A 27,882-nucleotide genomic window follows, 5' to 3' on the forward strand; every position below is an offset into this window, starting at 1 on the left:
AGCTATTTATTGAACATACAGCTGTCATTTCTTTATTGCTGATTTTATTACTGACTCCTGGTTTAAATATTTCCTCAGAATATCTCACTACTGACATACAATAAAAGCAGAGGCAAGGATCCAGCCCAGATAGAGGTATAGACAATCAGTAGGAGCTTAGGAAAGTCACTGCCCACTAACCAGCGTGCTGTGAAGAGGTCCAGGCTGCACAAGGAACAAGTGTTACAGACATCCCTGTTAGGAATTTCACTAAACACATAGGATCAAGTGATTGAAAGCTCTGCCAGATTTTCCACAAACTTTGTCAAATTTCCTGAGAAGCCGCCTGCAGAAGTATGAACAACTGGGGCTATGCTGAGCACAATGGTAAGCTTTGAAACTTATACAGTATTATCATTTATTTATACCCCTTTTAATGACATGAGATATTTACCAAGTGAGTTGCAATCACAGTAACAGTAGAGTAACAAATTCATTTATGATTTTGCATGTAAGTGCATTCCTGCGCACAGCTTATTTACTAACATGGTGCAGGTAGCAGAATGGTGATCTAACGCTTAGCAACCAGTTAGCTATTATTTGATCAATGCCGTGCAAGTTAGGCCAATGAAAGCAAATACCTGATTGCTTACAATGGGGTACAACACTTTTAGGATTTATGTGCCATGTAATTAGGTAAGCGGTAAACGGAAGAGGCAAAAACTAAGATTTGTTGCAAAATGTGTATTGTGTAGGGTTGCACTGAACAGCAGCTCACCAAAGGAGCATTGTGCCTGCACTAGATTGCACTTTCTAACCCTTTCATTGTTAGAGCCCATGTGGAACACAGGAGAACAATGACTATTTATTTGAAATGGGTTACAGGTATCCTAATGTATTTTTCACTATTTTCCTTGATATTGTCGTTGTGGTTAGTAGAGCATTTACCAGCTCTGCAGCGAGTGTTGATACTGCATCGATAATTGATGTGATTCTTACTTTATATAAACATTGATCCCCAGACAGCATAATGGTATTTTGTTTCTGCAAGAAGAATGACTGTTCTTTTGTTCACACGTGTAGTAGTGACAGCATAGCAGCTAATTAATTTGTAAGTTATTTATTCCTTTGATCCTTGAACTCTACATATCGCACTATTCCACTATCACAAGATATCACAGACTTTCTGCTTCATAAAGATAAGTGCATAGACCTAATGTGTAGCTTGTACACACTTTAAGGAGCTTCCACTGATAAAAGTTAATGTACTGTAACTCCATTTTAGTTACACTTGTACTGAGTTTATATCAAGCTGGTCAAACATTCTGATCATATTTTTCACACTATACAGGTATAGAATGCTCGGGCACTATGGGGCGTAGTCATATTATTTTTTTTAAATATTAAGGATTTGCTGAATTTATGTACATGGGACTGCAGCAGAAAATGGAGATATCTACTGTGATCCTCCGCTTTATTCATGAACATAAGGCCTGATAAAGAGGCGCACACTATTTGCGTGCGCTCGCTCTGAATCAGGGCGTCCCTTTTTAAACAAAATTCCACCCTCCAGGCCACTCGCACAGCTTGTGCGTGCGGCCTGGCGATGGTCGCGATTATCGCGACCATCGGAATTGCAAGGAGACCCTTGTGGTAGGGTCTCTGCACTCGCAATGCCAAGTGGACTTCTTGCTCTAATAGAGCAGGAAGTCCACTACTGACATCACAAGTAATGTCAGTAGGGCCACCCACAAATGGCAGGCGTTCCTTCGGGGACGCCTCTGTTTGTACATCAACTCCCCCTCCCTGCCTACAAAATGGGACGAGCTGTCGATCAACATCGACAGCCGCCCTGTTTTTTGCGAGCCCCGGAGCAAGTGATTTCTCACTTGCTACGGGGCTTGTGCACGCACGTTGGCACGCCACGCGTGCGCATTGGCCCACCATCATCCCGCTTGCGAGCACAATGCGCTCGCGAGCAGGTCTGAATCAGGCCCATAGTCCACATAGGTTTCTATGCTGTCTGATAAAATGCCAAATGTACCAAGCTCCAGAGTGTAGGGGCACCAAGAGAGAAGGGGGGGGCAGGTGCTAATTACCAGGCCTGGGCCTGTTGGAGGGGCCCAGGACAGCTGCTGTAGGGGACAGCAGTTGTCCTGGGCTCCTCCAACAGGCCCAGGGTGGGTACAGCCACTTCTGAGGAAAACCTAAGAGTACCTGGGCTAAGTGAATGTCTCCATGTTCAGATGGCATTAGTCATTGTAACCTATGGGTTACTTTCCGCAAAACATTCGGGACAGGGATCAATAGAGTACTCCCCAGCAATGGGCGCTCACACACTCATGATCTGATGACCACGCATGCGCTTTAGCACCACTGGCTCTAGAACTAGGAAGCAAGGTGATTGCATTGGTGATCGCTATCAGAGCCCCTGTCCATGGATGGGAAAATTGTGAAATGACGCCGATCTTTAATCATAATACCGCAATAAGGAGTGATAAGAAATTATTATTATTGGACCAAGTCCTGATATTTTATAAATGTAGTTTTTTTATAATTTTTATTAGAGATGAGCGGTCTTGTTTTACTTGGTTATGTTCAGATCTCAAAAATTTTATCTTATTGACTATCAACTCTCACATGTTTTGGATAGCCAATAAGATAAATCCGAGATTGAAATGAACCGAGTCAAATCCAAACTGCTCATCTCTTGGTGGAGCTCGGTAAGTCTGACAGCTTTGCAGCCCCCCATAGAAATTCATGTGAAACTTTTTCACATATATTGGTATTCAACAAAAATTTTGAACAAAAAGATATTACAGGCTAGACAGGAGGTTGACAAATGGACAGTATAGTCTACATTATTGTGTATTATGCCAGATCACAAGTATGTAAGCTCGGGGATGGAGGGACCGTCCACCGAGCTTACACACTGAAAGATCTAGTTTTTTTTAATAAAACAAGGCGCATGCAAAATTAGTGGTTATCTTATTTAGTGATAAAGTGATATCCTATTGGGTACAATATTTTGTAGGCCATATCCTGTACAAAGGGGACAAGCCCATTCGTAGTATTGTACTGAATTCATCAACTAGCAAGCACAAGCCTCGATACAATTTTTTAATGGCGATGAACATCCAGAAATGCTAAACCAATGACCAGGGCTGCTGAGAGTAACCTCAAGCTCCAGTACAGCTGCTTGTAATCACCCCATCATCAGTCACCCCCAGAGGCTGTGCTTTCAATTTTTGGGAAAGCTGGTGCACAGTCTAGAAGAGGCCCCTTTGCATCTATCTTTGCAGGAGGAATATCAACACATTCACCAAGGCTTTCAATTATTAATTGTCACAATTCTGTTGTAATAGGTAGCTATGGGGGAGATGCATTAACATGCCCTTTTGCTTTTTCCCCATTTACACAAGGCCTCAATTCTGTTTACCAAGAACCTGGTGTAACCACTGATGGAGATGTCAATACAGTGAGTGATCCTGGTCAGGCCAGAAGTAACAGCAATGCTACAGAAATGCTCAAAATGGGTGGAGGACTACCTAAATTATTATAAGGAGATGGTGACCACATGTTATGCCCTGGGCCTTGTACACATAGGCCCAGATGATGTACAGATGTGTCCTAGCGTTTTTGCACCATATGTCATCAGACGCATGGTGAAACCCAGTGTCAGACTGGGGCATGAAGGACCCAAAGGGGGAATGCAGTGGTAGGGGCCCATGCTTAAAGGGTGTGGCCAGCCTCCAGAGGGGTGTGGCCAGCCACCACAGAGGCTTGGCTAACCATTATAGAGATCACAGCCTGCAGACAACATGGATACTACAGTGCATGGTTTGTTCATCCATGTTCCTGCCAGGTAACTGACTCTGTAATAGAGTAACAATGTATAATTCAAGTGCACTGTCTGAAACCTGTCGTTAGAAGAGGAGGTGAGGCCCTCAGGTAGTAGGGCCCACCAGGGATTTCCCCTGTAACCCTGTGGGCCAGTCTGACCCTGGTGAAACCTAGACACCATGCCATGTATAGCTAGTTTCAGACTTTGGCACATTAGCATCTTTCTCACAATGCATAGTGTCTTTTTTGCATCATGCTCTCATACAAACAGGATTGTAGTGTACTGAGGGTTTTCAATTAGTGCTTTTCTCGCAATAGTAACAGAGTAAATTTGTGCAATGCTGCGCGGCGGTGGCTCAGTCATATTGACCCATGGTCCAGTGGCGTAACTAGGGTATTTGGAGCCCAGGGCAAATTTGAAAAGGGAGCCCCCCCCCCATGTGTGCGCGCCGAAGGCGCGTGGTCACTTAAAAATGGGGCGTGTCAACATGACACACCCCTTTATTTTCAAACTGAACATTCCTATCCATATGCACCTTAACCCCAGTAGTACCCCCTATACAGTACCTCCAGTATGCAGTTGTGGTCCCTCTCATGCAGGCCCATAGTAGTGCCCCTTATACAGTATCCTCAGTAGTGGTCCCTCTTATACAGCCCCCAATTAGTTCCCCTTACTAAGTACCCCCAGTAGTGGCCCCCCAAATGCAGTGCCCCACGTAGTGTTCCCCCTTATGCAGTGCCCCCAGTAGCAGTCCCCACAATGCAGTGCGCCCAGTAGCGGTATCCCCTTATGCAGTGCCCTTTTATATAGTGCCCCCAGCAGTAGTCCCCCCCATGCAGTTTTCCCAGTAGTGGTCCCCTTATGCAGGCACCCTGTAGTGATCCCCCCTATCTAGTGCCCCCTGTAGTGGTCCCCGCAGTGCCCCTAGCAGTAAGCCCCTTATATAGTGCCTCTAGCAGTAGTGTCCCCCCCTCCCATGCAGTGCCCCCAGTAGTGGTCCCCCTGATGCAGGCTCCCAGTAGTGACCCCCCCCTATCCAGTGGTCCCTGTAGTGGCCCTTCCTATTATTGCCCCCAGTAGTGGTCCCCCGAGTGCAGTGCCTCTAGTAATACTAGGCCCCTTTTAGAATGCCCCCAGTGGTAGTCCCCCCCCCAAGTAGTAGTCCCCAGTAGAGTACCCCCCCCCAGTATAGGTCCTCCCAATGGCACCCCCAGTAGAGGTCCCCCCCAGTAGTAGCCAACCCCTCCCCCGTTGAGCAGATAGGTTTAAAAATAAATAAATATATATAAAAATATACTTACCTGATTCCACGCTGCTCCTGCTCCTGTCCGCGACGCCGCTCCCGACCACCAGTCCGCCCGGGCTGGCGCGCTCAGCATTATGGGACTGACGTCATGACGTCATGACGTAAGTTCCATTACCCACTGCAGGAGCCGGACGGAAGTCCGGCTCTTGCAGTGGGTGCTGCAGCAGTCAATGAAAGTCTATCTGACTCTCATTGGCTGCTGTTTAACACACGCATCGCCGCCAGCGCTGGCGGCGATGCGTCTGTTATGCACAGCCTGAGCCCGCCTCCTGGCGCTATTGGGCAAGCGCTCAGGGGGAGGGAACGGGCTCAGGCGTGCAGCACAGGACCGGCGCTGGAAGCCTAGCGCCGGTCCTGTGCAAATGTGTAGCGCTGACCGCACTCATTGCGGTCGGCGCTACACTGGCTATCTAGGGCGGGCGGGCCGGTACCGTGGCCGGCGGCGCCCCCCCCGCGGCGCCGGTCCAACGGTGCCCAGGGCACGAACCCCGCTCGCCCTGCCCTAGTTACGCCACTGCTATGGTCTCTTGCCTTTTTCTCACATTAGCGTCCTTATCACACAGCTATAGCTGGCAAATCCACTAGTGGGTTACAGGGTACACATTTTTGTGTATTTCATTTAGTGCATTAGCAGTGCAACACAGACATCAATTCAGTAAAAAAAAACAAAAAAACTGAGCAATGGGATACATGGGCAGCTTGGTTGTATTTTTCATGGTGAGCAAAACGGGGTTACTTGGTGCAATTTGAGGATACAGGGCCTGATTCAGCAGAGGACAGAGTTGCTATCGCAGCTGCTAACATGGTAGCAGCTGCCACAGCACTAATATGGTAAAGTAGCAGGGATCGCCATTCCTCCTGCATGCATTGCGTCCTAGGTTGCAGCATTGGATCATCTGCTAGCCCATCAGCCTTCTAAGTGACCTAAGTTATCCTGGCCCCTTCACTCCTCCCCCCCAATGGTGGCGGCACGCTTCCGTTTTGGGAAATGGAAGCTGTTGCCGCCCCCTCCCCACCCAGAGATGGCAGCAGACTGTCAATCACTGACGGTCTGCTGCCGGACTGCATGTGCAGACCGCACTGGGCATGCACAGATTCCCAACCATTGGGAATCTGCGCTATTTTTCCCACTGCGTTCTCTGCTGAATCAGGCCCACAGTATGTTAGCAGGGACACATATGTAGAGTTGGATAAGGGTGCATTTGTGTGTTGCAGTTCTGTGTGTCACAAAAATGTGTTACACTGTGCATGTGCAATACTTGTGCCGGTATTCAGAGTGAGTCCCTTTCTCTAGGAGATGCGTTCTTGTGTAAGTGCAGTACAGAAAGGGTGTGGAGTAGTAAGTTTACCTTACAGTACCCAGCTTAGCTGCCCACATATTTAGGTCTACAGCTACATTTGAAATGTGGAACTTGTAGGTGTATATTGATGTAGTTCTATGCTTGTCATGCATGTTCTAACTTGGGCACTTGTTACACTGTCAATTAAATTTGAGTTGGTCCTAAGTGATACATCCCAACTGTTCCGATTTAAGGGGGCAACCATAGGCAAACGCAGGGGGGGTTTCCGTCTGCCTGGAAACCCCCCTCCCCAGCCCACACCATGATCATAGAAAGAGTAATGTAATAGAATGTTACTAGTGCTGAATTTTCTTCACAGTATCACAAATGAAATAAGCACCACCTGTGGATCTTTTAACATGCATCAGTCAGTAATAAATAACTTGTGCACCAGCTAGGAGATATGGAAACCATTCACTGTTAGGGATGCCCTGCTCTGGAATGGTGCCCACATCTAAAACAAATACATTCAGCTCAGGAAGGATGGCCCTACTGCCGCATCTAATAGCTTATTGTGATAGCTGGTCCTGTATATGCTGGAATTATGACACACAATACACTATGTATGATGCATATTAAAGCTGGTTAGGGCTAATTCTACCCTCTTCATGGACTGGCCACACTCACTCTAAATTCAAGCATTTGGAAACCCCCCTTCTAGAAATCCTGCGTTTGCCACTGGCAACCCTGATATTAGGGGACTGTTTGTTATCTTGATTCGGAGACAGTTGATTGATAAGGCCCCTTTGATGCCATGCTTAAGGGTTTTTTAGGATAGAACAAGGGGGATGAGAGTGGCCCAATGCCTCCAAAGTACAAGACACAACTTGCAGGGTGAAGTGACATGCCCTCAATGTGATGTGACATGTTCCCTTTTTCCTTGCACACACTCTGTTCCGATTCCCAGATCCTGGAAGCTGGGAGGTACCTGTCACGCCTGAGGGTTGGAGTTGGTTTGAACAGGCGTGGGAAGGTGAAGTGGAGACTGAAGAGGCGTGTATGATGCTGGGTGGTTTGAACCAGCTCTTCCTCATGTGATGAGGGTTAGCCAGTAGGCGAGAACAGATATGGAACAACATTATTATACTGGAAGTTGAATTGGAACTGTAGTTGATGATATTGGAATGGAACCGATGTTGAAGATTTCGGACTAGAACTGATGATGAGGAACTGGATTGGAACTGATTATGTTGAATCGGATTGAAACCGTGGATGCAGAGCTGATGATGCAAAACTGATGAGGTAGAATTGTATAGGAGCCGATGCTTGTAGATCTGGATTGGAAATGATGTTTGGAGTTATTGGATTGGGACCAATGGTTGGAGATATCGGATAAGAACCGATGGATGGGCATAGCGGATTGGGACTGATGTTTGGAGGTATGGGATTGGGACCGATGTATATAGGTATCGGATTGGGACCATTGTTGGAGACATCGGATTGAGACCGATGTTGGAGATATCGGATTGGGACTGATGTTTGGTGGTTTTGGACTGGAACTGATGGTAACAGGTATAGGCAAAAACCAATGGTAACAGTTATGGGCTGGAACCGATAGTAACAGGCATCAGCTAGGAACAATGGTAACACTAGAAGCAAGTCCTGTAGATAGACCAAACTGGATCACTGGGATAGATGGAGACTTGTATTCACCAGACTGGAACTCGATTTGGATGGACTGGGACCATACAGATACAGTGGACCTCATTCAGAGTCGGTCGTTGCGGCCGCACGGTCGTACGGGAAAAGGGGCCGGATATGCAAATGATTCCCTCGCAAGTTGCGTCCCTAAGTTCGGATCGGTAGCTGGCTGACCAAGGGGAGGAAGCGGCCGGAAGACAAAATAATATGCGCCCTTCTCGTACGCATTACACGTCATCTCCGGGCATATAAGGATTAATCGAGACCATCGAGAACCATCGGAACTGGTCGTAGAGCTTAAGGTTGACCATACCCTCTCTTAAGCTCTACGATCAGGTCAGTGTGAAAACCTCCCATGTCACATGTAGCATGACGCTACTTTGTTAATTATGCACTCCCATAAAACGCCGTTCGCATAATTAGGAACGCCTGCGTTCGGATTTCCACTCCCCCATTTTCAAGCACCTTCTTCTGTTACCACCTACAAACGCCTCAATCTGTCACTCAAACTACCGACCTGGCTGTGTTCAAGGAGAGAGAAATTTCTGATCGTAGCAGCAAGTTTGCGCACGCGCATTGCGAACTTTACGCATGCGCAGTTCAGCGAACATCGGTGGCATACGACCGTGCGGCCGCAACGGCCGACTCTGAATGAGGTCCAGAGTACCTGGGAGCTCAGAACGGAGATGTACCTTCAGCAGAAGCGACATGTACTGGCAATGTGGGCCAGTCAGGAAATGGAATTTATAGGACTGAGTCTCCGGGGATTGGATGTTGTGATTAGCTGGTTCGGATGCAGCACTCTGAGTGGTGGAAGAGAGCCAAGTGACTAAATCCAAGATGGTTGCGCCCATACTGAGTTTTGGAGGGAACTCTGGGCCTGATTCAGAGCCGCTCGTAAGCGGCCGCTCGTTCGTTCTGACCGATGTTCGCACATCTGCGCATGCGTACGGATTGTAATACGCATGCGCGAACCAGTCAGTGCGTCCGAAAATCGTTTGTTCGCTATATAGCGAATGCCTGCTGTTTTGAGTGACAGAAGGAGGCGTATGTGGGTGGTAACAGTGGAAGGTGCTTGAAAACGGGGGTGTGGAATTCGAACGCAGGTGTGCTTAAAGGTCAAAACGGGCGTTTTAAGGGAGTGCATAATTAATACAGCAGCGTCATTGACCACGTCACAGTTCATACGCTGTTCGATGTACTCGATTAATCTAATAAATAGCGGACATGACGTATGGTGCAAGCGGCAAGGGGGCGTATTTTTCAAAATTACAACCGCAAGTTTTGCTCGCTCGTTCAGACTTAGAGGCGTGAACAGACCGCAATTAGCGAACGGTTCATTTGAATAGCCACCCCTTGTTTTAGAACGAACGACCGCCCTGAATGAGGGCCTCTGACTTGTAGCCTGAGTGCTAGCATGCTGATCAAATACACTACACTGAGAACAGAGCGCTGCGGAAAGCCACTTCTATGTCCAAATGTAGAACACTGGGAGTACAGAGCAGGAACAGTGTGGACAGAACTCATATCCAGGTGGATGCGATGTGTAGTGCGGCCGGACCTCTGTGTCATCCGGGTGTGATGTGCAGTCACAGCGCGAGCGGACCTCAGCGCTAGCCAGATACAAACATTGCAGAGGTAAAACACAGGAGAAACTAATAGAATATGAGACAAATTAGTCAGGTTCATGACAGTATCCTTAAGTGTAATGCAAATACGGGTCGACATATTTAATGCACCAGTGGTTATTTGCTTTGTTCCAAGTTTGCAAAAATATGTGCAACTGTAAATCACCCCGACAGTGTACAGTATATATCCGGACCCAGGAACCGATTAGCATGATCGGGCAGTCAGACTTTCACTGATAGTTTGGGAGATAAATGATGGCGGACACGGGAACAGTGGTTACGCAACTGGGAGCCTAAAATTTCATGTTAAAGGTCCCTGCTCTCTAAAGCTTACAATCAATGGTGCTGCAGCTGAGCTGGTTGTAGGATCACACAGTAAATGATATAACACTTTTCAGCCAAACTAAAAAAATCAATAAAAGAAAACAGTCTGACTTTATTCTAATCTTCAGAACACACTTTTAAAATGGAATTTATGGAATGTAAGATAAGAGTCAAGACTACATGTGACTAGCAGCATTTCTCACTTTGCGATACAATTGAGTCATTTTACATGTACTGTATTTAGAAGAGCCATAACAGAGCATTAATATGTTGAGTGTCATTTAGCATGTACAGTATTTATTTTAAGTGCAAATCCCTGTATTTATGAGAATTTGTTGAGGATATATTGACATCAGTATAAAAAGCACATTTGGTGGATTTGCTACATAACATATTTTATATTTGTCGGTAATATAAAAGTAAAATCTCTTGGTATACATTTGTGTTAATAGAATATACATTTCATATTCAGCAAAAAGGGGGTTTTACAGTTAAAGTAGTGAAAATGTGAAATGAACTATTGACAAGATGTACAATGATTAAGATGTTTTCCAGTCTGATGTTACATTTTAATGGCTTAAATTACACATTTTAATTCAACCTGCAATTCATGTTATCATCATGACAAATTTATGCACTAAAGCATGGCACAAACTAATGCTTTGAATGAAGATATGGCTTCCCCCTATTTAAGAAGCCTAACAGACTCAGGGCCTGATTCAGACCCGCTCGCGAGCGCTGTGCGCTCGCAAGCGGGTCGATGGCGCCCTAGTGCGCATGCGCACGACGGAGGCTGCTCCGTCGTGCGCATGCGCGAGACCCGGCTAGCGACGGGGAAGCCGTCGCTCCGGGTCTCGCACCAAAGGGGGCGTGCTGTCGATGGTGAGTGACAGAACGCCCCCTTTGGTGGGCGTGCCGGGGGCGTGGCTGCCAGACGGAGGCGTTCCCATGGGAACGCCTACCGTCTGGGTCCGGCCCCACTGACATCACTAGTGATGTCAGTGGGAGTGATTTTGGCTCTTATAGAGCCAAAATCACTCCAGGGCTTGCGGTCACCGAGACCCTACCGCAGGGTCTCGTCGCAAGCCCGATGGTCGCAATGGTCTTGACCATCGCGACCATCTTTTTGGCCGCTCGCATATGCTGTGGGTGGTCACCCACAGCTATGCGAGCGGCCAGAAGGCCGCTCCAAGTTTAGGTAGGAGGGCCCTGATTCAGAGCGAGCGCTCTGGTCAGAGCGTCCGGCTCTGAATCAGGCCCTCAAGCAATAACTTTCCTGTGGGAAAACCTATTTTCAAATTGTTAATGAAAAATGTGTTAATTAAATACAGCATTTTTTCATTTATAGTTATATTAAAATAAAAGTTGCCAACTCTCCCTCATTGTCAGGAAGACTCTCTGAAATATTACCAATCTCCCTGTATCCCTAAAGAGTCTAGCAACCTCCCTGATTGCACCTTACCCCCATTATGTAGCTGTTATATAAAATGAAAAACAGAGATATATACATTCAAATGGGATCATTAGTATCATTTCCCTGCATTTGTTATAAAGTACAATGGCCCTGATTCAGACCCACTCGCAAGCGTCTGTCCGCTCGCAAGTGGGTCGATGTTCTGCACTGAGCATGCGCACGACAGAGGGAGCTCCGTTGTGCGCATTCGCCAGACGCGACGAGCGAAGGAAAGTCCTTCGCTCGTTGTGTCTGATCAAAGGGGGCGTGCTGTCGATGTTGATTGACAGCACGCCCCCTTTGGTGGGCGTGCCGGGGGCGTGCCTCCCTGACGGGGGCGTTCCTAAGGGAACGCCTACCGTCAGAAGCCGGCCCACTGACATCACTAGTGATGTCAGTGGGAGTGATTTTGGCTCTGATAGAGCCAAAATCACTCCGGGCCTTGCGGTTGAAAACCTCAACCGCAGGCTCCGGCTCGCAGTTTCGATGGTCGCGATGGTCAAGACCATCGCGGCCATCAAACTGCATGCTCGTATAGGCTGTGGGTGGTGACCCACAGCAATACGAGCATCCAGGAGGACGCTCCATAGTTATGGAGGACGGCCCTCATTCAGAGCGTGCGCTCTGCTCAGAGCGTACGGCTCTGAATGAGGGCCAATGATCGCTATAGCTACATACCCTGAATAGTAAGAGTGTGTTTTCATCAACATTATTAGATATTACTAACTGCTTTGAGGCTCTTTATATTTGTATGTAAGTCAGTTTTACGGCACTCCTCTCAGATGTAGCAGTACATGCCCACTTTACCGTCGCACTCATAGGTGTTGCTTTTGCAATCTCCCTGAAATGCGTTTTCAAAAGTAGGCAAGTATGATTCAAATATATTTTTTTCCTATTTATGTAACAGCTTTATTATATTTTTTGTTCTGGCTGGCCTGGTGAACTTTTAATTATTAATTGCATCGACTACGGATTTTCTATGACTGCGATAAGTGTTGATATGAAAATCTCTTTTGCCACATAACGATAAATAGACCACTTAGAGCTGCTGGTGCCAGTTATCAATGCTGTTCCAGACAAATCAGAGTGGAGACATTTGAAATTAAACTCCCGGCAAGGTAAAGTTGTCAGTGTAGTTGATTGGATGGCTACTGCACTGACTATTTTCCGCAAAGCAGTGTTTACTTGCAGACATATCCTAGCTGTTACACCCAGAGAAGTGCTGTCTAGGGTTACTATAGCAGTGCTAAGTAACTCCTGAGCTGCAAGGATCTTGAGCATCAAATATACAGGGTTGCATAAAGAAACACATTTTTTGCAGCACACTTTATGAAATATGTAAGAAATTATGTCAATATTAATACTTCACTTTTAATAAATTCACATTAAAATAATATTGAACATACTGTATTTGTGGTCATTACAGAGTAGCGACCATGTTCAGACATATACATTTAAATTATTGTTTAAATCAGCAGCAACCATCTGCTGATACATACAGTATAGAGTGAGAATATTCTGAAAAAATTAAGAGATGAGGGCTTATGTTATAGGATGAGACTTGCAGCCACTCCTTCGTGTCTTCCCATATTTTTAAAGCGGCAATCATTTTAAAGGCAAATCCAGCTTGGTTTTTCCTTTAAAATGATTGCCACTTTAAAAATATGGGAAGAATTTCAGGAGTCTCAAATATCTAAAATATCTTAATCTATAATCGGTTAAGACCTATCTCATAAGCAGAGGGGTACAAAGGGGTATTATCATGTACATTTCATAGGCAAACGCAGGGGGGGTTTCTGTCTGCCTGGAAACCCCCCTCCCTAGCCCACACCATGACCACAATAGAAATAGTAATATAATAGATTGTTACTAGTGCTGCATGTTCTTCTCAGTATCACAAATGAAATAATTAGCACTACCTGTGGATCTTTTAACATGTATCAGCCAGTATAAATAACCTGTGCACCAACTAGGAGATCTTGAAAACATGCACTGTTAGAGATGCACTGCTATAGAGCCCAATATGTACATATACAGTATGTCCAGGGCAGTGCTACATTCTTCTTCTGCTCCTCCAGGCTCCTGGACTTGCTCCAATAGTCTGGAATGGTGCCCACATCTAAAATAAATACGTTCATCTCAGACAGGATGGCCTACTGGCGTATCTAATGGCTTACTGTGATCACTGGTCCTGTATATGCTGGAATTAATACACACAATACACTTTGTATGACGCTTATTAAAGCTGGTTAATTACTAATTCTGCCCTCTTCATTGACAGGCCACAGACGCTCTAAAATTAAGCATTTGGAAACCCCCTCTGGAAATCCTGCGTTTGCCACTGCATTTAAGCATCAAAACAGTTCTGGAGTACAAAGACACAGGTTCTCAAAATAGTTAATGAGAACTAGTATAATTAACCATATTAGTCTTGTTATCTTGATCAGTAACGTCACTCACCTTGGTGACATCCAGTGCGGACTCCGGAGAGAATATAGTGCCCACAGCAAAGCCGCGTTCCAGTAAAAGGAGGCGTGGGTAGGGTGTGTGAACTCGCGGCCCGAACACCCGTTTTACCCACTCAGGAGGTCCCGGAGATGCAGACTGCCCCGATGACCATACTGTGTGCAGTGCCGGCTCCCTCACTGTGTCAGGAGCCGAGTGTTGCATGTAATGCTACAGTGCAGCACCCGGCTCCTGTCATTGAGAAGTCGGCACTTTGGTGTCACCCCTCGGTGGGTGACACCAGGGTTCGGCCCGCACCCCCATTAATTAAATACAACTGTCAAAATATGAGGAAGTTTAAATAGAGATGAGCGGTTCGGTTTGGATTCAGTACTTTTCATCACATTAGTGCAAGTTCAGATTAGTTTGGATTTCTCCTATTGGCCATCCAAAACACGTGAGAGCTTGATAGCCAATGTGATGCTGTTTTTGAAATCCAAACATAACCAAGTAAATCCGAGTAATACCGAACCACTCATCTCTAATTTTAACAAAGCAGTTTTACACAGCATGGCGTCTGTCCCCACACAGATGCAAGTTATTAAATAAAAGTCAGCAATATGTTAAACACAGCATTAACAATATGTTTAATCTGTCTCATAAAGCTTTTGTGCCAACAAAATCCATTTAATACACAGAAAATAAGTTGATAGTCTTGTGAGGATCTTGAGCATAAAAAGTCAGCTGGGAGATAAGTGCTTACTATCAGATGTATGGAGTTTCTTTAATGCAAAAATAAATGTAATAGTTATAAATGATCATTAATAATAGTAGTGAATATGCCATAGAAATTGTGAGAACAAAGTAGGTTGTTTCAAACTTTCATACAATAATGAACCATCCTTTCCCCTTTAAATGCAGGTCCTGAAGTGTGGCATGAATTGTTCCCACTTGCCAATGGAGATCGTCAATCACCTATCAATATCATAACTAAAGATGCTATATATGACCCTAGCTTAAAACCTCTCCACCTCGATTATGATGCATCCTCTGCGAAAGTAATTATCAACAGCGGTCACACGTTCAGTGTTGAATTTGATGATGGAGATGAGAAATCAGGTTGGATTTTATTTTAGCACACACTGCCTTGCAGTATAGCGTTTCTACAGCAAAGACTGTAATAATGTAACATTTACCCAGAATACGAGCCACAGATTACTTTATACAGATTATCGTATTCATATAGAAAAACAGGAAAGAGTGTATACAATCGTTAGAACCTGAGATCTTTATCATGGCATAATATTTTTGACATACAGTATTGTTTACTTTTAAAATGATAAAAGTACAAATACTGACAACATTATCTATATTGGTATAAGGGTGTCTCTGTATGGGGAATTTGCAAAGGGCGTATCTGGATTAAGAGCCTATGTGGCATTAAACAACATTACTGATTGGACCCCCACGTCGTCCTCCCTTTGTAATAAAATAAACAAAAAATAAAACACTACAGAGTAAAAATGGGTTATGGTTATCTGGATACATTAGTGCCCAATAGTTTGGAGGTATAACGACATTAGGCCTGATTCAGAGTCGTGTCTGCATGGCATCTATTCACCATTTGCTCTGGGACCCCGCAGCCCACGGGTAGCATGACAGGACAGTGCCCGAAAAGTGGGACTGTACCGCTAAAATCGGGATGGTTCAGTGGTGTGTGTGTGTAAAACATTAATACACTCCCACATACTGTACTACACACCCAAAAAACACAACATTTTATATATTTCCTTTGTAACAATAAATTACTCCCCACCCCTAATTATAGTAATATACACCCTACCCCCCAGATAACATTAATCCACCCCCCAATACACCTACAAGTTGCATTAATACACTTCCTCACCCCTCCTCATATACACTTACCTTAGCTGAAAGATGACTCTCTGGTTTATACACATGGTGGAGCTCCTGAGGCGAAGCATGGAGATAGGCCGGAGTAGAGGAGGGACAGGGCTAGAGAAGAAGCATAGAGATAGGGTGTAGGCAGTGTCGGACTGGGACATGAAGGGCCCACCGGGAAAATGCAGGGGAAGGGGCCCATGCTTAAGGGGTGTGGCCAGCCACTACAGACACTTGACTATCCATTAATCAAATCTTGATGTACAGTAGTTTCTATAGAAGGAAACCAAGCCCCCATGTTGATCAGTGGTTCTGTTCCTCCAGGTAATTGTCCGTCTAGATAACAATCTATAATTTGAGGTCTGGAACCTGACACCTAGAAGAGGAGGGTGGGCCCACAGGGGGAGGGTGGGGTCCATAGGGGATTTCCCCTGTACCCCTGTGGGCCAGTCCAACCCTGGGTGTAGGGGACTCAGGGCCAGGGACTCAGGGAGAGAGAGCAGCAGGACAGAGAGAAAAAGGGCCAGTGCCTCAGAGGGGAAAGAAGGGGCAGAATCATGGGGAATAAGAAGAGACAGTGACTGACTTTAAGGCCTACAGCTCAATTATGAAAGGGGGGCCTGGGGCACGTGCCCTCTCTGCTCCCCCTGCACACTGCAGTTGATGGGGCTCTAGAGCCGCCGCCCCTTGCTGTTGGTTGCTGGAAGCGGCAGCTGGTGGGCCCTCCAGTGCCTGCAGAGCCTTAGATGAGCACCCAGTGTGCCTAGTGGGTACTTCAGCCTGCCCACTGCACTTTTATGCTGCTATATGTGTAAACACCCAAATGCCATTCAGTTTCCCCCATTTTGCTGCAAGTGGAGATGCGGCTCAGTTGCGTGCTACTCTGAACAGCAGAGAGGAGTATGTTTGACTTGCGACTCTGAATCTGGCTCATTATATATAAATATATTATTATTATTATTATTTATAGAGTTAATATTTGCATAATCTTTGGAGCACTAGATAAAAGAATAAAAATCATGTGCATGTTTTATGGTAGAGAAGGTAAAATATAATATGCATCTACAGTTAGGAGGAAGCTTAAAACGTTAAATATTTACAGATAACCCCCATATACCAGACAGAAACCAGGATAACAAGGTCAGGAGGTGCACCTGCTCCAGGATTCAGGTGGTCATCTCTATACTTCAACAGGCATTCATATGATTTATCAAAGCTTAGAGAAATACAAATAACATTGTTGCCTCGTTTATTACTTTTGATAATGATCTAGAAACATTATGAAAGGTGCAGGTCAGACCCAGCATGCCAAGGTTTCCTAAAAGAGACAGTGTTGGCATTTACTTTTTTTTATTACATCATAAAAACAGCATCAATCAGTAACTTTGTTACTTATCTAGCCATTCAAGGTCAAGCATCTGTCTGATAAAGAAATGACAAAAAGACAACCAATACTGTTATTACAGGCACAGAAACAGACAAAATCTCAGGTGCACAACTCCAAATTATTAATAATATATATAAATGCAATAAAATTTTGCAATCAATACAGGTTTTTAGCATAATCATGGCCAAGGTTATGGGCCTACCCACCATATCCAGGTAACCTCTTTCGGGTAGGTCCCTAACATACTAAGGTTCAAATCCAGAGCGCAGGACCCCCCACAACTGGCCCAGCTAAGCCGCCCCAGGGCACCACCATAGTAAGAAAAGTGCAGTGTAAAGAGATAAGCCCTCATTCAGAGCCGCTCGCTATTTGCGGTCGTTCGTTCTAAAACAAGGGGTGGCTATTCAAATGAACCGCTCGCTAATTGCGGTCTGTTCACGCCTCTAAGTCTGAACGAGCGAGCAAAACTTGCGGTTGTAATTTTGAAAAATACGCCCCCTTGCCGCTCGCACCATACGTCATGTCCGCTATTTATTAGATTAATCGAGTACATCGAACAGCATATGAACTGCTCGCTATTCTTGTGGCTGGTTTTTTCAACCGCTATTTTGCGAGCAGTTCTGAGTAAAAAAAACCCAAGTGACGTGGTTAATGACGCTACTGCATTAATTATGCACTCCCTTAAAACGCCCATTTTGACCTTTAAGCACGCCTGCGTTCGAATTCCACACGCCCGTTTTCAAGCATCTTCCCCTGTTACCACCCACATACGCCTCCTTCTGTCACTCAAAATAGCAGGCATTCGCTATATAGCGAACAAACAATTTTCGGCCGCACTGACTGGTTCGCGCATGCGTATTAAAATCCGTACGCATGCGCAGATGTGCGAACATCGGTCAGAACAAACGAGCGGCCCTTTACGAGCGGCTCTGAATCAGGGCCATAGTTAGGAGCAGCTGCAGCTGCATATAAAAAATGAAAATAAAAAAAAGTGAAGTACATATATATTAGACACACAGTGAAGTGTTAAAATGTGTTATAAAGGAAAATGTGTTATAATGCAGTGCCCTGAGACAGACCAACCAAGACAATCCAGGGGGACCCACGCCCCAAAAATGAACCAAAATTGCACTACAGTATATAACTTGTAGGACTTACCTAGAATTGTGCCTAATACAGTGTGCATATACATTACCATACTCCATGCTTTTAAACCAATAAGGAAGGGTGCTAGTCCAGAATGAGGGTGTCTCCTTTCCCTCAGATGTGCAATAAAGCACATTAAATGGAGTATATGGAAAAGATTTTTGGACTGCACAACCTGACTATATATATATATAATGGGAGGTGCTACCTGATGAGACTAATTGCAGACACAGAAACAGACAAAATCTCAGGTGCACAACTCCAAATTATTAATAATATTTATAAATGCAATAACATTTTGCTATCAAAAATGTCTCTTTAGAGGTTTTGGATATCTCCCCTACAGTTGCATAGCTCTCATCATTATTAGTGCGCACGTGCATAGCTCTCATCATTATTAGTGTGCACGTGCATAGCTCTCATTATCAGTGCACACGTGCATAGCTCTCATCATTATCAGTGCACACGTGCATAGCTCTCATCATTATCAGTGCACACGTGCATAGCTCTTATCATTATTAGTGTGCACGTGCATAGCTCTCATCATTATTAGTGTGCACGTGCATAGCTCTCATCATTATTAGTGTGCATGTGCATAGCTCACATCATTAATAGTGTGCATGTGCATAGCTCTCAACATTATCAGTGCGCACCTGCATAGCTCTCATCATTATTAGTGTGCACGTGCATAGCTCTCATCATTATTAGTGTGCACGTGCATAGCTCTCATCATTATTACTGTGCACGTGCATAGCTCACATCATTAATAGTGTGCATGTGCATAGCTCTCATCATTATTAGTGCGCACGTGCATAGCTCTCATCATTATTAGTGTGCATGTGCATAGCTCTCATCATTATTAGTGTGCACGTGCATAGCTCTCATCAATATTAGTGTGCACGTGCATAGCTCTCATCATTATTAGTGTGCACCTGCATAGCTCTCATCATTATTAGTGTGCACGTGCATAGCTCTCATTAATAGTGTGCACGTGCATAGCTCTCATCATTATTAGTGTGCACGTGCATAGCTCTCATCATTATTAGTGTGCACCTGCATAGCTCTCATCATTATTAGTGTGCACGTGCATAGCTCTCATCATTATTAGTGTGCACCTGCATAGCTCTCATCATTATTAGTGTGCACGTGCATAGCTCTCATCATTAATAGTGTGCATGTGCATAGCTCTCATCATTAATAGTGTGCATGTGCATAGCTCACATCATTAATAGTGTGCATGTGCATAGCTCTCATCATTAATAGTGTGCATGTGCATAGCTCTCATCATTACTAGTGCGCACGTGCATAGCTCTCATCATTATTAGTGTGCATGTGCATAGCTCTCATCATTATTAGTGCGCACGTGCATAGCTCTCATCATTATTAGTGTGCATGTGCATAGCTCTCATCATTATTAGTGTGCACGTGCATAGCTCTCATCATTATTAGTGTGCACGTGCATAGCTCTCATCATTATTAGTGTGCACGTGCATAGCTCTCATCATTAATAGTGTGCACGTGCATAGCTCTCATCATTATTAGTGTGCACCTGCATAGCTCTCATCATTATTAGTGTGCACGTGCATAGCTCTCATCATTAATAGTGTGCATGTGCATAGCTCTCATCATTAATAGTGTGCATGTGCATAGCTCACATCATTAATAGTGTGCATGTGCATAGCTCTCATCATTAATAGTGTGCATGTGCATAGCTCTCATCATTACTAGTGCGCACGTGCATAACTCTCATCATTATTAGAGTGCATGTGCATAGCTCTCATCATTATTAGTGCGCACGTGCATAGCTCTCATCATTATTAGTGTGCATGTGCATAGTTCTCATCATTATTCGTGTGCACGTGCATAGCTCTCATCATTATTAGTGTGCACGTGCATAGCTCTCATCATTATTAGTGTGCACCTGCATAGCTCTCATCATTATTATTGTGCACGTGCATAGCTCTCATCATTAATAGTGTGCACGTGCATAGCTCTCATCATTATTAGTGTGCACGTGCATAGCTCTCATCATTATTAGTGTGCACGTGCATAGCTCTCATCATTATTAGTGTGCACGTGCATAGCTCTCATCATTATTAGTGTGCACCTGCATAGCTCTCATCATTATTAGTGTGCACGTGCATAGCTCTCATCATTAATAGTGTGCATGTGCATAGCTCTCATCATTAATAGTGTGCATGTGCATAGCTCACATCATTAATAGTGTGCATGTGCATAGCTCTCATCATTAATAGTGTGCATGTGCATAGCTCTCATCATTACTAGTGCGCACGTGCATAGCTCTCATCATTTTTAGTGTGCATGTGCATAGCTCTCATCATTATTAGTGCGCACGTGCATAGCTCTCATCATTATTAGTGTGCATGTGCATAGCTCTCATCATTATTAGTGTGCATGTGCATAGCTCTCATCATTATTAGTGTGCACCTGCATAGCTCTCATCATTATTAGTGTGCACGTGCATAGCTCTCATCATTATTAGTGTGCACCTGCATAGCTCTCATCATTATTAGTGTGCACGTGCATAGCTCTCATCATTAATAGTGTGCACGTGCATAGCTCTCATCATTATTAGTGTGCACCTGCATAGCTCTCATCATTATTAGTGTGCAGTGCACGTGCATAGCTCTCATCATTAATAGTGTGCATGTGCATAGCTCTCATCATTAATAGTGTGCATGTGCATAGCTCACATCATTAATAGTGTACATGTGCATAGCTCTCATCATTAATAGTGTGCATGTGCATAGCTCTCATCATTACTAGTGCGCACGTGCATAACTCTCATCATTATTAGAGTGCATGTGCATAGCTCTCATCATTATTAGTGCGCACGTGCATAGCTCTCATCATTATTAGTGTGCATGTGCATAGCTCTCATCATTATTCGTGTGCACGTGCATAGCTCTCATCATTATTAGTGTGCACGTGCATAGCTCTCATCATTATTAGTGTGCACCTGCATAGCTCTCATCATTATTATTGTGCACGTGCATAGCTCTCATCATTAATAGTGTGCACGTGCATAGCTCTCATCATTATTAGTGTGCACGTGCATAGCTCTCATCATTATTAGTGTGCACCTGCATAGCTCTCATCATTATTAGTGTGCACGTGCATAGCTCTCATCATTAATAGTGTGCATGTGCATAGCTCTCATCATTAATAGTGTGCATGTGCATAGCTCTCATCATTAATAGTGTGCACGTGCATAGCTCTCATCATTATTAGTGTGCACGTGCATAGCTCACATCATTAATAGTGTGCACGTGCATAGCTCTCATCATTAATAGTGTGCACGTGCATAGCTCTCATCATTATTAGTGTGCACGTGCATAGCTCTCATCATTATTAGTGTGCACGTGCATAGCTCTCATCATTATTAGTGTGCACCTGCATAGCTCTCATCATTATCAGTGCGCACCTGCATAGCTCTCATCATTATTAGTGTGCACGTGCATAGCTCTCATCATTAATAGTGTGCACGTGCATAGCTCTCATCATTATTAGTGCGCACGTGCATAGCTCTCATCATTATTAGTGTGCACGTGCATAGCTCTCATCATTATTAGTGTGCACATGCATAGCTCACATCATTAATAGTGTGCACGTGCATAGCTCTCATCATTATTAGTGTGCACGTGCATAGCTCTCATCATTATTAGTGTGCACGTGCATAGCTCTCATCATTATCAGTGCACACGTGCATAGCTCTTATCATTATTAGTGTGCACGTGCATAGCTCTCATCATTATTAGTGTGCACGTGCATAGCTCTCATCATTATTAGTGTGCACGTGCATAGCTCTCATCATTATTAGTGTGCACGTGCATAGCTCACATCATTAATAGTGCGCACGTGCATAGCTCTCAACATTATCAGTGCGCACCTGCATAGCTCTCATCATTATTAGTGTGCACGTGCATAGCTCTCATCATTATTAGTGTGCACGTGCATAGCTCTCATCATTATTACTGTGCACGTGCATAGCTCACATCATTAATAGTGTGCATGTGCATAGCTCTCATCATTATTAGTGCGCACGTGCATAGCTCTCATCATTATTAGTGTGCATGTGCATAGCTCTCATCATTATTAGTGTGCACGTGCATAGCTCTCATCATTATTAGTGTGCACGTGCATAGCTCTCATCATTATTAGTGTGCACCTGCATAGCTCTCATCATTATTAGTGTGCACGTGCATAGCTCTCATCATTAATAGTGTGCACGTGCATAGCTCTCATCATTATTAGTGTGCACGTGCATAGCTCTCATCATTATTAGTGTGCACCTGCATAGCTCTCATCATTATTAGTGTGCACGTGCATAGCTCTCATCATTAATAGTGTGCATGTGCATAGCTCTCATCATTAATAGTGTGCATGTGCATAGCTCACATCATTAATAGTGTGCATGTGCATAGCTCTCATCATTAATAGTGTGCATGTGCATAGCTCTCATCATTACTAGTGCGCACGTGCATAGCTCTCATCATTATTAGTGTGCATGTGCATAGCTCTCATCATTATTAGTGCGCACGTGCATAGCTCTCATCATTATTAGTGTGCACGTGCATAGCTCTCATCATTATTAGTGTGCACGTGCATAGCTCTCATCATTATTAGTGTGCACGTGCATAGCTCTCATCATTATTAGTGTGCACCTGCATAGCTCTCATCATTATTAGTGTGCACGTGCATAGCTCTCATCATTAATAGTGTGCACGTGCATAGCTCTCATCATTATTAGTGTGCACGTGCATAGCTCTCATCATTATTAGTGTGCACCTGCATAGCTCTCATCATTATTAGTGTGCACGTGCATAGCTCTCATCATTATTAGTGTGCACCTGCATAGCTCTCATCATTATCAGTGCGCACCTGCATAGCTCTCATCATTATTAGTGTGCACGTGCATAGCTCTCATCATTAATAGTGTGCACGTGCATAGCTCTCATCATTATTAGTGCGCACGTGCATAGCTCTCATCATTATTAGTGTGCACGTGCATAGCTCTCATCATTATTAGTGTGCACATGCATAGCTCACATCATTAATAGTGTGCACGTGCATAGCTCTCATCATTATTAGTGTGCACGTGCATAGCTCTCATCATTATTAGTGTGCACGTGCATAGCTCTCATCATTATCAGTGCACACGTGCATAGCTCTTATCATTATTAGTGTGCACGTGCATAGCTCTCATCATTATTAGTGTGCACGTGCATAGCTCTCATCATTATTAGTGTGCACGTGCATAGCTCTCATCATTATTAGTGTGCACGTGCATAGCTCACATCATTAATAGTGCGCACGTGCATAGCTCTCAACATTATCAGTGCGCACCTGCATAGCTCTCATCATTATTAGTGTGCACGTGCATAGCTCTCATCATTATTAGTGTGCACGTGCATAGCTCTCATCATTATTACTGTGCACGTGCATAGCTCACATCATTAATAGTGTGCATGTGCATAGCTCTCATCATTATTAGTGCGCACGTGCATAGCTCTCATCATTATTAGTGTGCATGTGCATAGCTCTCATCATTATTAGTGTGCACGTGCATAGCTCTCATCATTATTAGTGTGCACGTGCATAGCTCTCATCATTATTAGTGTGCACCTGCATAGCTCTCATCATTATTAGTGTGCACGTGCATAGCTCTCATCATTAATAGTGTGCATGTGCATAGCTCTCATCATTAATAGTGTGCATGTGCATAGCTCACATCATTAATAGTGTGCATGTGCATAGCTCTCATCATTAATAGTGTGCATGTGCATAGCTCTCATCATTACTAGTGCGCACGTGCATAGCTCTCATCATTATTAGTGTGCATGTGCATAGCTCTCATCATTATTAGTGCGCACGTGCATAGCTCTCATCATTATTAGTGTGCACGTGCATAGCTCTCATCATTATTAGTGTGCACGTGCATAGCTCTCATCATTATTAGTGTGCACGTGCATAGCTCTCATCATTATTAGTGTGCACCTGCATAGCTCTCATCATTATTAGTGTGCACGTGCATAGCTCTCATCATTAATAGTGTGCACGTGCATAGCTCTCATCATTATTAGTGTGCACGTGCATAGCTCTCATCATTATTAGTGTGCACCTGCATAGCTCTCATCATTATTAGTGTGCACGTGCATAGCTCTCATCATTAATAGTGTGCATGTGCATAGCTCTCATCATTAATAGTGTGCATGTGCATAGCTCTCATCATTATTAGTGTGGACGTGCATAGCTCACATCATTAATAGTGTGCATGTGCATAGCTCTCATCATTAATAGTGTGCATGTGCATAGCTCTCATCATTATTAGTGTGCACGTGCATAGCTCTCATCATTATTAGTGTGCACGTGCATAGCTCTCATCATTATTAGTGTGCACCTGCATAGCTCTCATCATTATCAGTGCGCACCTGCATAGCTCTCATCATTATTAGTGTGCACGTGCATAGCTCTCATCATTAATAGTGTGCATGTGCATAGCTCTCATCATTATTAGTGTGCACGTGCATAGCTCTCATCATTATTAGTGCGCACGTGCATAGCTCTCATCATTATTAGTGTGCACGTGCATAGCTCACATCATTACTAGTGTGCATGTGCATAGCTCTCATCATTATTAGTGTGCACGTGCATAGCTCTCATCATTATTAGTGTGCACATGCATAGCTCACATCATTAATAGTGTGCATGTGCATAGCTCTCATCATTATTAGTGTGCATGTGCATAGCTCTCATCATTATTAGTGCGCACGTGCATAGCTCTCATCATTATTAGTGCGCACGTGCGTAGCTCTCATCATTATTAGTGCGCACGTGCGTAGCTCTCATCATTAATAGTGTGCATGTGCATAGCTCTCATCATTATTAGTGTGCACGTGCATAGCTCTCATCATTATTAGTGTGCACGTGCATAGCTCACATCATTAATAGTGTGCATGTGCATAGCTCTCATCATTATTAGTGTGCACGTGCATAGCTCTCATCATTATTAGTGTGCACGTGCATAGCTCTCATCATTATTAGTGCGCACGTGCATAGCTCTCATCATTATTAGTGCGCACGTGCATAGCTCTCATCATTAATAGTGTGCATGTGCATAGCTCTCATCATTATTAGTGTGCACGTGCATAGCTCTCATCATTATTAGTACGCACGTGCATAGCTCTCATCATTATTAGTACGCACGTGCATAGCTCTCATCATTATTAGTACGCACGTGCATAGCTCTCATCATTAATAGTACGCACGTGCATAGCTCTCATCATTAATAGTGTGCATGTGCATAGCTCTCATCATTATTAGTGTGCACGTGCATAGCTCTCATCATTATTAGTACGCACGTGCATAGCCCTATCCTTAGTGCCTGAAGAGTTTTGCCTGAAATCACAACGCACAGCTCAGCATAGCACACAATTCTGTATGCACGCCCTCACTGAACTTAGCCTTTGTGTGAATGCCCAGTTACACCTATTTAGCCGCAGATTAAAATTCGACTGAGTTGCATACAACTCTGAATTGCCTGTATATGCATGCTCTAAGCTAAGTAAAAAAACCTGCAAGATCTGTCCATAAAATTGACTTGCATGCAGCTGTGTGTCAGACCCTTAGTGAATACCCTTTGTGCACACTTCTGTGAACACCAATGGACATAAATTTGCCCATTTGAGACATTTTTGGTTGAACCTTGAAAATTTACACACCACCCTGCCAAAGCCCTTATAGCTAGGTATAAAATCAGTCTGAGCACTGCTGTGTTCATTATTTTTTGCCAAAACCCTTTATTAAATGTCAGCGCTGACTTTGTAACTCATACGAGCCTCAAATGTATCTTAACTCTGTCAGAATCAGGACATATACAATGACAGGAAGTAAGTACCCAGTTTTAGTACTCACTGTAGCCTACTCTTTTTTTTTCCGGATAGTACACTCAGAGCCAGCCCTAAACATATGCAGTATAGGCAAATGCCTAGTGGCATCTGGAAAAGCCTAGGGGCAGGGCCGGATTATAGGGAGGGCGACAGGGGCGGTCGTCCCGGGGCCCCCACTCCTAAAAGGCCCCCACACTGCAGCAGCAGCTGGAGGCGTAGCCAGTATGATGCATTGCCATTACAATTGTCATTTGGCTCCGCCCCTTACCGATTAACCCGCGAATTACGGCCAAAGCAACGAGGGGGCGGAGCTTAATAACTTGGTGCCTTCCTGCCAGGTCCCCTCCCCATCCACATCATGCAATGCAGATGGTGCAAGGTAAGTGTGTGTGTGTGAAATGTGTGTGTGTGACTTGTGTGTGTGTATGTATGTTTGTGTGTAATGTACAGTATGTGTGACACATGCATGTGTGGTGTATATATGTGTTTTTCAGTGTGAATGTATGTATGTGTGTGTAAGTAAGTATATAAATATATGTGTGTGGTGTATGTGTTTATATAAATATATACAATTATATTGATAGGGGCCCCCACAAAGTTGTTGCCCCAGGGCCCCCTCAAACCTTAATCCGGCCCTGCCTAGGGGCATCTGGTGCCCCTAGGCACCAGATGCCCCCTAGTAGTCATCCTCCGATGGGATGTACAGGCTTTCCGGCACTGCCGTCGTTTGCCTGTCATATTGTATGACAGACAGCAGAGCAGCAGAAAACCTTTACAGCCCAGCGCCAATCACACAGCTCATCAGTGTGACGCTGGCGTGACCTAAGGTCACTTCAGCGTCATTCACAGCAAAGAGCAGGGCACGGAGGATAAAAGCTTCGAGTAAACAGCAAAGGTAAGTAGATTATGGTGCTTGTTAAAGAGATAGGCTGCACATTGAATTGCTGGAGACACACAAGGGGGAGAGTTTTGATGGCTGGAGACACAGAAGAGGGAGAGATTTAATGACTGGAGACACAATGGGGAGAGATTTGATGGCTGGAGACACACAATGGGGACAAATTTGATGACTGGAGACACAAGGGGACAAATTTGATGACTGGAGACACAATGGGGAGAAATTTGATGACCGGAGACACAATGGGGAGAAATTTGACGACTGGAGACACAATGGGGAGAAATTTGATGACTGGAGACACAAGGGGAGAAATTTGATGACTGGAGACACACAATGGAGAGAAATTTGACGGCTGGAGAGACACAATGGGGACACATTTGATGGCTGGAGATACACAAGGGGAGAAATTTGATGGCTGGAGACACAATGGGGAGACATTTGATGGCTGGAGACCCGCAAGGGGGAGATATTTGATGAATGGATACACACAATGGGGAGAGATTTGATGGCAGGAGACCCGCAAGGGGGAGATATTTGATGGCTGGAGACACTGACACCCTCTATCTCCCCAGACACCCACTGTCATGAGGCCATGCCGAATCGTGAGCTGACCCCCATTCTTGGGTCCCACATGGGGGAGGCTCCAGCCAGTATCTTGCCTAGGGCACCAAATTGGTCA

The 27,882-nt window shown here is 44.5% G+C and overlaps 1 protein-coding gene across 1 annotated transcript in view; it reads left to right on the forward strand.

Moving 5' to 3' along the window:
- Positions 1–287: 287 nt before the first annotated feature.
- LOC148524938 (carbonic anhydrase 13-like) overlaps positions 288–27,882 on the forward strand; it is a 68,181-nt gene continuing 40,586 nt past the window's right edge. Inside the window, exons 1-2 of the mRNA XM_088471526.1 lie at positions 288–366; positions 14,882–15,079. Coding sequence (XP_088327652.1) covers positions 336–366; positions 14,882–15,079 — 229 coding nt within the window. The 5' untranslated portion in view covers positions 288–335. The remainder of the gene's footprint in view (positions 367–14,881; positions 15,080–27,882) is intronic.

The sequence above is a fragment of the Taudactylus pleione genome, unplaced genomic scaffold, assembly GCF_031769625.1.
Source record: "Taudactylus pleione unplaced genomic scaffold, aTauple2 ptg000114l, whole genome shotgun sequence".
Taxonomy (NCBI): domain Eukaryota; kingdom Metazoa; phylum Chordata; class Amphibia; order Anura; family Myobatrachidae; genus Taudactylus; species Taudactylus pleione.